This window comes from Stegostoma tigrinum, chromosome 45, assembly GCF_030684315.1.
Source record: "Stegostoma tigrinum isolate sSteTig4 chromosome 45, sSteTig4.hap1, whole genome shotgun sequence".
In the NCBI taxonomy this organism is placed as follows: domain Eukaryota; kingdom Metazoa; phylum Chordata; class Chondrichthyes; order Orectolobiformes; family Stegostomatidae; genus Stegostoma; species Stegostoma tigrinum.
In genome coordinates, this window is record NC_081398.1 from 15,828,365 (window position 1) to 15,840,100 (window position 11,736).

The 11,736-nt window shown below is 44.3% G+C and overlaps 1 protein-coding gene across 3 annotated transcripts in view; it reads left to right on the top strand.

Moving 5' to 3' along the window:
- pld2 (phospholipase D2) overlaps window positions 1-2,015 on the top strand; it is a 108,220-nt gene extending 106,205 nt beyond the window's left edge. For all 3 annotated transcript variants that reach the window (XM_048524177.2, XM_048524178.2, XM_048524180.2), the window contains exon 25: window positions 917-2,015. In XM_048524177.2, the coding sequence (XP_048380134.1) occupies window positions 917-1,141 (225 nt within the window). In that variant the 3' untranslated portion in view covers window positions 1,142-2,015. The remainder of the gene's footprint in view (window positions 1-916) is intronic.
- Window positions 2,016-11,736: the final 9,721 nt, after the last annotated feature.

Here is an 11,736-nt window from a genome sequence, read left to right on the forward strand (position 1 = left end):
TCTCCAACTGATCAAGAGTCTACCTATCTCAGCCTTAGAGATATGAAAGGCTCTCGGCACCGCTCTATTCTGTCACTATACCCTCTGGTCTTAGACTCTACCATGCACAAAACATCCTCAGCTTTTACCCTGTCAAGCCCCTTAAGAATCCTCTGTTTCAATGAGATCGCTTCTTGGTTTCTTTTTTGACTACAGTTATCTGCATATAGCTGTAACGTAACTTTTTTTCTTTTCTGTAACTCTGTTGCCAACACATTGCCAGGTGCATTGTAACTAATCTTGTACCTGAAGAAGTGTACCTAAGTACCTCTGTACCTAAGACGGCACTGTAAGTATAAACATTTTTCACTGTACTTGTTTGAATGTACGTTACAATACAGCTAATTCAGTTCAATTCATTCTTCTCACCTCTAGTGAGCTGAGTTCCAATCTGTTTCTTTGCTGAACTGCCACCAACAAAATTCTATCTTTCCTTGAATAAGGGGAGCAAAACTGCTCACTGTACTCCAGACGTCTCACCAGCACCTCGTACTGTTGCATTAAGACTTCCCTAATCTTTTCCTCCAGCTCTGTTGAAGTAAGGGCAACACTCAGCAGTGTTTGTTAAACAAAGGATCAAATGGGTGATCATGATGGGTTTTAGAATAGCAATTCATTGCCCCCCTGCCATTTCTGAATGTTAGATGATAGGACACAGAATCAGAAGTTGCTAGAGGCCTATTGAATCTGCTTCATCATTCAATGAGATTGTGGCTGATTTAATCATCCTCAACTCCACTTTCCTGGATATCCCCCAAAACCGTTAATTTCGTTACTGCATAAAAATCTATTTTTGTCTTTTATGAAGGCATATCCTCAAATCCCAGAATAACATGGCAAACTTCTGTTTTTTTTCTCCTCCAACCTTACCCCTCAGGTTTTTAAATGTCTCCCCTCGAATTCTGCTCCAAGCCTGGTGGAGTTGCGAGAGTTTGTGTCTGTGCCTGGCCTCCTGACTGAGGCTCCTGAGAGAGTCCACGAGAAGCTGAGGGGTATCCGTGGCTACCTTGTTCAGTATCCGCTCTATTTCCTGTGCGAGGAGTATCTTCTTCCACCGCTCAACAGTAAAGAAGGGATGGTTCCATTAGAGGTTTGGACTTGATAACAGTGGAATGGTGTTAGGCTCTCGCTCTTGAAAATTCAGGTTGGGACCTCTGGATCAATCTTCATTCCCTTGCGAATCTGAGGTTCATGTTTTTAAGGGCCCGTTTTTGGTGGCCAAATGACCAATCACCCATTTGGAGGAGTGGACAGTAGAGTCAGTTACAGGATGATTGATGGGAATGACTGAATGGAAAGGCTCCCTTTAGAGGAATTGAGAGATCTTTCCTCTCACTTTTGGCAGCTTCCAAAAAAAACATGTTTTGGAAAATTGTAAATGCTGATGCGATTGGCTGAGATTTACTATATCTTTTTGGCGGGAGTGTACAAAACACTACGAAGTCAGTTCAACCCAGAAGACTTTGATCCACAAGGAGCTGGATTTTGTCCCTTTGAAGTCATCTCAATTTCTATCTGTTACTGCTTTTTGTACTCACTTTTATAACCTGCATATGTAATTTTTTAAAAAACCTTTTCCATTAAATTGCACAGTTAAGGAGGAAGATTACATAACCCCGGAGTTCAGCAAGCCGGTCAGATTAGTTTCAACTAACTCTCATTTTCCACCACCTCTTTCAGATAGTATGGCACTTTGATGGACATCAAAATTTGGATCTTTGCAAATACTCACATGATTTCACAAGGTTGATTAGATTTTAAGAGAGTTGTTTTCCAACTCCTCTTGTGAGAAAGGTATTTCTGAGAGGCCACTGCCATTTGTACCATTCACCATGTAAAAGGTCACTGACTTGAAGAGTTCCTCAGTAGTGACAGGAGGGAAACACATTTGTAATCAATATGGCATAACTTTTGTATTACATTTTAATTAAAATGCATTAATTCCAGATAGAACATGACACAAGATATTCAAAGAAGTGACTTGTGGGTGTCTGTTTGTTCTCTGTATGAACAGCGTGCATTTACATAGTATCTTGCTTGATCATTGGGATATCCCAGTACTTTATGGCCAATGATGCATTTTTTGAAGTGGGGTCATTCAGAAAATTCACCAGTCTGTTGGTTTGATTTCTTTCAGTGATGTTGTTAGAGAGATAAATGCTAGCGAGGACAGCAGCAGGAACTAACCAGTTCTTCAAACATGGGGCAAACAGATTGTTCATGGTCCAGCAATGTGGGCTGTCATCCTAACCTTGATGCCATCAAGACCACGGTTTTAACATCACGCGTGGCAGTGCAGTCTGTCTCTCTGTCCTGAGGGTGTCAGCCAAGTTTTTTCTTGTACTCCAGTTTCTGGAGCAGAGCTTGAACCCAAAACCATCTACCCTGGAGGTGCATTACGGTTGGCACAAGGATGGTGTTTGGCTGGCTGCGACCAACCAGACTGTTCCTACCCCAGTTTCAGTTGGGAATCTCTAGACAAGTGAATCATTCCCTTCTGAATCTGACCTTCATATTTTTAAGGGCCTCTTGTAAGTGGATAAATGAAAGATCACCCATTAGAGCAATGGAATGTTACAGGACAGTTAATATGATACCTGATTGGAAAGGCTCCCTCGTTTGACAAATTTGTTATCTTGCCTCTGACTGCTTTCAAACATCAGGTTTTGGAAAATCTTAACTGCTGGTGAGAGTGGTTGAAGTTTTACCATGTTAGAGTACTTTGTAGGGATTCCAGTGTTGGAGTGGAGTGGACAATGTCAGAAGTCACACAACACAAGGTTATATTTCAGCAGGTATGTATGAAATCACAGCTGTCAGAGTGCTGCTCCTTCCTCAGGGGGAGCCAGGTTGTCTGTCATTTGGATAAGAATGGGAATGAAGCAATCATTTCAATCCAGGGCTATTCACTCTTGTAAAAGTCCTGCATTCTTTGAGAAGAATGGTTTGAAAGTTTATTGAATGTAAAAGGCCCTTATGTTTTCTGGAACAGCTGGTTCCCATTGCACTTGCTTACACATCTATTTCACTTCATAAAAATATGTGGAAAGAGTGGGATACTACAAGCATGATGCAATGAATGGCCAAATCACGAACACCTAAGTTAAGAGTAGGCCATTCAGCCCCTTGAGATTGCTCTGTCCTTCAATAAGATCATGGCTGATCCAATCATTCCCCAACTCCATTTTCTTGGTTTTTCCCTAGAACCCTTGATTCCCTTACGGATTTAAAATCTATCAGAGGACTGTTGAGATTTGGTCATTCAGTATAGGCAAGGCTGAGATAAAGGATTTCACAGACTTGTAACCTTCTGTAGGAATAAATTCTTCCACATCTCCAATGACTTCTAACCAGATGTTTGAATAACAAATGACAGACTCCGGGGATGATCAGACATTTTCATCTGAAAGAAAAGACTTGGCAGTTTATTCATAGTAATGTTTGCAGAGTCAAATTAAACAAGCAGATCGTCTAATTGGTCTGCGCTTTATGACCAGCAAACACAATTAAGATCATAGCATACCCACAGTGTGGATCCAGGCCATTCGACCCCACAAATCCACACTAACCCACCAAACAACATCCCACCTAGACCCCCCCCCCCCCCCCCCAACTTCCCCATGACTAATGCATCTAACTTACACATCCTTGAACACTACAGGCAATTTAAAACAGTCAATTCACCTAGTCTGCACATGTTTGGACTGTGGGAGGAAATTGGTGCACCTGCCAGAAACCCATGCAAACACCACACAGTTGCCTGAGGATGGAATCAAACCCAGCTCCCTGGTGCTGTGCGGCAGCAGTGCTAACCACTGAGCTGCCCAAAAGTTAAGGAATAAATAAAAGAAAATAACAAAACTGGCCAGATTACTTAAGTGGTTTTCCTGATGTGTGTTTCACAGACAAAGATGTTTGTTTATTTGATTTTTCTTAAGATGTTGACCAGGGTCACTTCTATAATTCACTCCGATAAATTCAGTCATACTACTAAAGCTTAATTTCTATTCCCTGAACTTCCGAGAAGAAGTTTTAGCAGGGAACTTCCAAGTCTTCGTTTGCTGTTGCATCAGTAGCCAGATTCGTTTTTTTTCCACAGAAAACAGTCCAAAACAATTCAAACTCTGACCACTCCCTGACAGATTGACCATCTAGAACACAGAACATAGAATATAGAACAGTACAGCACAGAACAGGCCCTTCAGCCCACAATGTTGTGCCGACCATTGATCCTCATGTATGCACCCTCAAATTTGTGACCATATACATGTCCAGCAGTCTCTTAAATGACCCCAATGACCTTGCTTCCACAACTGCTGCTGGCAACGCATTCCATGCTCTCACAACTCTCTGCGTAAAGAACCTGCCTCTGACATCCCCTCGATACTTTCCACCAACCAGCTTAAAACTATGACCCCTCGTGCTAGCCATTTCTGCCCTGGGAAATAGTCTCTGGCTATCAACTCTATCTATGCCTCTCATTATCTTGTATACCTCAATTAGGTCCCCTCTCCTCCTCCTTTTCTCCAATGAAAAGAGACCGAGCTCAGTCAACCTCTCTTCATAAGATAAGCCCTCCAGTCCAGGCAGCATCCTGGTAAACCTCCTCTGAACCCTCTCCAAAGCATCCACATCTTTCCTATAATAGGGCGCCCAGAACTGGACGCAGTATTCCAAGTGCGGTCTAACCAAAGTTTTATAGAGCTGCAACAAGATCTCACGACTCTTAAACTCAATCCCCCTGTTAATGAAAGCCAAAACACCATATGCTTTCTTAACAACCCTGTCCACTTGGGTGGCCATTTTAAGGGATCTATGTATCTGCACACCAAGATCCCTCTGTTCCTCCACGCTGCCAAGAATCCTATCCTTAATCCTGTACTCAGCTTTCAAATTCGACCTTCCAAAATGCATCACCTCGCATTTATCCAGGTTGAACTCCATCTGCCATCTCTCAGCCCATCTCTGCATCCTGTCAATGTCCCGCTGCAGCCTACAACAGCCCTCTACACTGTCAACGACACCTCCGACCTTTGTGTCGTCTGCAAACTTGCTGACCCATCCTTCAATTCCCTCGTCCAAGTCATTAATAAAAATTACAAACAGTAGAGGCCCAAGGACAGAGCCCTGTGGAACTCCACTCACCACTGACTTCCAGGCAGAATATTTTCCTTCTACTACCACTCGCTGTCTTCTGTTGGCCAGCCAATTCTGTATCCAAGCAGCTAAGTTCCCCTGTATCCCATTCCTCCTGACCTTCTGAATGAGCCTACCATGGGGAACCTTATCAAATGCCTTACTGAAGTCCATATACACCACATCCACAGCTCGACCCTCATCAACCTTTCTAGTCACATCCTCAAAAAACTCGATAAGGTTTGTAAGGCATGACCTACCCCTCACAAAGCCGTGTTCACTGTCCACAAGGTCACAGTTATCAATAAGCATCTGCCTTTGGCATGAGTATAAGGTCTTTTTCAGACACACTGGAACCACAAATTTGTAGCCAACTCCAATCTGTTCAAAATACTGCTTTTTTCCAGTGACAAAGCATCTATAGAACCTTGATCAGGAACCAATCTGCAATTAACCTCCAGGCCTGACCTCACACGTAAACAAAAGAATGTTTGAGAGATAGTAGGAACTGCAGATACTGGAGAATCTGAGATAACAAGGTGTAGAGCTGGATGAACACAGTAGGCCAAGCAGCAGAGGAGCAGGAAGGCTGATGTTTCAGGACTAGACCCTTCTTCAGACCCATTTTCTGAAGAAGGGTCTAGGCCCGAAACGTCCGCCTTCCTGCTCCTTTGATGCTGCTTGGCCTGCTGTGTTCATCCAGCTCGACACCTTGTTATCTCAAAAGGTGTTTGATCTCTTTTCCTTTTAATAGGGTGACACTGTGTGTTCAGTGGTTAGCACTGCTGCCTGAAAGTGCCAGGAACCCAGGTTTGATTTGGGTGACTGTGTGGGTTTCTTCTGGGTGCTCTGGTTTCCTCCCGCAGTCCAAAGATGCGCAGGCTAGAGTGGATTGGCAGTGCTAAATAGCCTATTGTTTCCAGGGATATGCAGGCTAGTTGGATTAGCTATGGAAAATAGAAAATCCTACAGGGATAAGGTAGTGGGGTGGATCTGGATGAGTCGGTGTCGACTTGATGGACTGAATGGCCTATTCTTACAAAATTCTGAAAGTCTCTTACAGACCATCTCTTCCACAAGGTCATAGTTATAATTAAGCATCTGCCATCAGCATGAGTATATTTCACTGAGGCAAGAAACCCGGCACATCAAAATCCCCATTTGCATCAAACTTCTTAAAACCTGTTGTGGATGCCACCAAGGGCATTTAAAATCTCAAATTCTATTAACATCCTTAAAATCAAGTGCAGATACTAAATTGCATGTCTCACTGAAATAAGCAACAATGCGCATCAATATCTTCATTTCTAGCAATATTCCTAAATCTTTTCAGGATGCTACCAAAATACATAACTCATTGAGACAAGCAAATTGGCACATCAAAATCTCAATTTCTAGCAGGTGCTGCCAGACCTGCTGAAGCTTTTCCAGCAACTTCTGTTTTTGTCTAATTAAAATTTGTTGTATTTGCTACTAAAGTGTATATCTGGGTGACATAAGAAGGCTTAAGCACCAAAAACTCCATCTCCAGCAGACTTCGGCAAAATGCTGGAATGTCCTTTAAATGTGTTGCAGATGCTATTAAAGTGCAAACTCCACCCATATATACAACAATTATATATTCAAAATCTCTAATTCTAGCTTTGTTCTTAAATTCTTTACTGGATGCTACTAAAAGTCACAGTGATAACCAACTTGGCACATCAAAATCTCCATTTCTAGCTGACCTTGAGAGCTACAACAGATTTTAAAACTGCATATCTCAGTGAGATAAGCATCTTGGTTCATCAAACTCTCCATTTCTAGCAATCTCGTTAAAACCTATTTTAGATGCTACCAAGGGCATATCTCAGAGAGAGAAGCAGCTTTGCACATCAAAATCTCCAATCCTATCAAAGTTCTTAAAAAATCTTGCAGATGCTACTGTTATATCTCACTGACATAGGTAAATCTAATACATCAAAATCTCATTTTTTGCAATTTTCTTAAAATCATTCAGACAAGCAACATGGCACATTAAAATCTTCAATTCTAGCGAACTCTTCAAAATCTGCTGTGAAAGCTGTCAAAGTACGTATCTCAATGAGATGAGCAATTTGACTCATCAGAATCTCCATTTCTAACAAATGTCTTTAAACCTGTTGAAGATGCTACCAAGGGGACATCTCAGCGACTCATCAAAATCACTGTTTCTAACAAAGATTTAAAAATATGCTGTAAAAGCTACAAAACTGCATATCTCATTGAGTGCAGAAAATTGGCTCATCAAAATCTCCATTTCCACCTGTTGTACATGTGACCATGGCATACCTCAGTAAGATGAACAACTTAGTCTATCAAAAATCTCCTTTTCGAGCAAACATGATAAAATCTGCTCGAACAGCGACTAAAGTAATTATCTGATCGAGCTAAGCAACTTGGCTGATTAAAATCTTAATTTCTAGCAAACTTCTTAAAATCCGTTGGAAATGTCATTAAAGTGCATACCTGGGTAAGATCAGCAGGTGTAAGCACTAACAACAGACCTTGAGAGAGAGAACTTTTCCAGCAGACTTCCGCAAAATATTGGCACGTCCTTTAAATGTGTTGTACATGCTACATTCCAGCAGCTGTGAACATCAAAACCTTCATTTCTAGGAATGCACTTAAAATCTGTTATGGATGCTATTAAAATGCACAATACATTCTGACAAGCAGATTGGCACTTCAACATATCCATTTCTAGCCAACTTTTTAAAATCTGTTCTCAAAGCTACCCAAGTCCAAGCAAAGGGTCACTAGACCCGAAACATTAACTCTGATTTTTTTCTTCACAGATGCTGCCAGACCCACTGAGCTTTGCCAGCCACTTCTTTTTTGTTTCAGTCCAAGGAAGAGTAGGTTAGGTAGGTTAGCGGTACTAAATTGCCCCTGGTGTCCAGTGATTTGCTGGCTGGGTGGGTTAGCCGTGGGAAACGTGGAGTTACAGAGATAGGGGTGGTAGTCTACATGGACAGTGTGGAATTGATGGGCTGAATGGCATATTCAACACTGTACAGATTCTGTGATGAGCTGGAGAGGGAAAGATAAATAGAGAATTAGAGTTACAGAGAGCGAGAAATAGAGAAGAAGAAAGACAGTGATACACAGATAAATATATTGTGATAGAGAGTAATTGGTAGATAGAGGGAGACTGCCTTGTTAGACCTTCAATCGGTGATGCAGACTCAATGGGCTGAATGGATTCTATCTGTACTGCAGGGAGTCTCTGAGTCTTGGTGGCATGGTGGCTCACTGGTTAGCACTGCTGTATCATGTTTCCAGGGACCCAAGGTTCAATTCCAACCTCTGGTGACAGTGTGGACAGAGTTTGCACATTCATCCAATGCATGTGTTTCCTCCAGGTACTCCTGTTTCCTCCCATAATTCAAAGACATGCAGGTGAGTTGGACTGGCCATGCTAAATTGCCTCTCGTGTCCAGGGATGTGAAAGCTAGTTCAGTTAGTCACAGGAATAGGAGGGATGCTCTTCGATGGGCTGGTGGATAGGCTGAATGGCCTGCTTCCACATTGTAGGTCTTCTGTGAAGAGGAGGGAGAACTTGGACAAAGAGATCTAGAAGGGACAGAGAGTGTGACTGCATTAGAGACAGGTGGAAGGAGAGATAGAAAGTGTTCTTTGGAGGGTTGTTGTATAATCGATGGGCCTAATGGCCTGCTCCCACACTATAGGGTTTCTATGATGGGGGAAAGAAGTGGCAAAGGGAGATCACAGGTAGTAAGAGAGAGATGGACGGACAAAGAGGGCAATGGAGAAATAGGGAGCTACAGCTAAAGAGAGCTAGAGAAGCAGTGTGAGAGATAAAGATAATAGTTGGGGTGGAGGGTTGAGCAAGAGATGGGAACATAGAGCATATGAAAGACAGGGAGTAATAGGGGGATCTAGAGAGGGATCGACTGAAATACACAGTGAGAAAGAGCTAGAGAGACTGAGGTGGAGTGAGATCTTGAGGGAGAGAGCTAGACAGTGATATGGAAGCGGTCAGAGAGCAGAGACAGGGAGAGAGTGAGAATGGGAAGGAGGTGGTATATCAACAGTGGCCCAGATAAGAAGAATTAGAGAGACAGGTACAGAGATAGAGATAAAGAGGGCAAGGGACTGATAAGTACAATGGCTGGGGTGGGGTGGGGGGAGAGATAGAGAGAAAGAAAAATAGATAGGGAGGGAGAGTTAACACAATATGGTGCTGGAAGAACACAACAGGCCAGGCAGCATCAGAGGTGGAGGAAAGTTGATGTTTCGGGCAGGATCCTTCTTCAGAAATGAGAAGGAAGCTCAAAAATAAATAGAGTGGGGGTGGTGGGGCTGGGAATGTAGGTGGGATGGTGATAGGTGAATGTAGGTTGGGAGTAGTGGGGATTGGTCAGTGGGAAGGGTAGGGCAGATAGGTAGGGAAGATGATGGACAGGTTGTGTCAGGTCAAGGAGGTGGGGATAAGGGATGTTCGGACAGGGGATAAGGCTGGGGTGGGGAGATTTTACGACCATTGAGCTGTAGGTTCCTGAGGCAGAATACAAAGTACTGCTCCTCGAGTTTGCAGGTGGTGTCATCGTGACACTGGAGGAAATCCAGGATAGACATGGATTGAAGAGGAGTTAAAATGGTCAGCAACTGGAAGATGTTGTTTGATTAGATTCCCTACAGTGTGGAAACAGGCCCTTCGGCCCAATAAGTCCACACCGATGCGTGGAGCATCCCACCCAGAACCATCCTGAGGCTGGAATTGAACCCAGGTCCCTGGTGCTGTGAGGCTGCAGTGCTAAGCACTGAGCCACCGTGCCACCTCTTTGTCGTGTACAGTGTGCGGATGCTCTACAAAACAGTCTCCGAGTCTACACGTATTCTCACTGATGTAGAGGATGCCATGTTGGGATCTACACTTGCTTTCACCAGTCGACATCCCGATGTGGCCTCCTCTACAGCAGTGAGATAGGGCTTCTGGTTGCCAGCTATTTTAACTCCCCCTCGTACTCCCTGGGTGACATCTCCATCCTGGGTCTCCTCCAGTGTCACAACGATGCCTACCAGAAACTGGTGGAGCAGCACCTCAACAGCCTACAGCCTGATGTCCTAAACACAGAATTCACCAATTTTATAATCTCCCCACGCCGGCCTCATGCCAGAACCAACCCAACCTCTCATCCCTGCCTCCCTGACCCGACGAAACCTGTCCCTCTTCACTCCCGCCTATCTGTTCATCCCACCCCAACACTTACCTGCACTCGCCGATCACCATCCCCTACCTTCCCCAGCCCCACCCCCCACTCTCTATTTCTGAGCTCCCTTCCCCATTTTCTTCAGAAGGGCCCTGATCTGAAATGTTAACTTTCCTGCTCCTCTTATGCTGCCTGGCCTGCTGTGTTCCTCCAGCTGCACACTTATCTTTGACTCCAGGATCTGCAGTTCTTGCTATCTTTAACTGGGAGAGGTGTAGGCAGAGGTGTGGGAAGGGAAAGCTTGGGTGGAGGGGCAGGCCTCTAGCTAGACAGATGGACCTCTACGAGTAGGGGGCATGGCTCACCGGACCCAAAACGTTAACTCTGATTTATTTTCTGCACAGATGCTAACAGACCTGCTGAGCTTTTCTAGCAACTTGTGCTCTTGTTCTGGGAGAAAGATTCGGGTCGCCACAGAGAAAGATTGGGGGTCTGGGCAATGGGCCGGAGCTCAAGGCGTGGGGGTGGTTCAGTAGGCGATAGGTACAACTACAGAGAGTGATAGAGAGCAAGGAGTGATACAAAGGAGAGAGAGAGAGAGAGGCACGGAGGCCGAGTTAGGGACTGCGGCCCAGTAGATAGCACTGCCGCCTCAGCGCGCACACAGTGGCAGTCTGGGCAGGAGAGCGGGGTCAGGGCTGAAGAGGGCAGTACTCTGTGCTGAGTGGGTGGGGCTATGTGTGAAAGGGGTGGAGCTCTAGTCACAGGGTGCGGGTCTCTAAGGTGATAGGTCCAACAAGAGATAAGGTGGAGAGTTGGATGAACACAGCAGACCAAGCAGCATCAGAGGAGCAGGAAGGCTGACGTTTCAGGACTAGACCCTTCTTCAGAAATGGGGGAGGGGAAGGGGGCTCTGAAATAAATAGGGAGAGAAGGACAGGCGGATAGAAGATGGACAGAGGAGAAGAGAGGTGTGATTTGTGACTTAATTCAGATAAGTGTGAGCTGCTGCTTTTTGGAAAGGCAAAACAGGGCAGAACTTAGACACTTAATGGTAAAGGTCCTGGGGAGTGTTGCTGAACAAAGAGACCATGGAGAACGGGTGCATAGTTCTTTGAAAATAGTCACAGGTGGACAGGATAGTGAAGAAGATGTTTTGTATGCTAGCCTTTACTGGTCAGTGCATTCATTATAGGAGTTGGGAGGTAATGTTGCGGCTGTACAAGACATTGGTTAGTCCAGTTTACTGTACTGTATTCAGTTCTGGTCCCCTTGCTATAGGAAGAATGTTGTGAAACTTGAAAGCGTTCAGAAAAGATTTACAAGGATATTGCCAGGGTTGGAGGGTTTGAGCTTTAGGGAGATG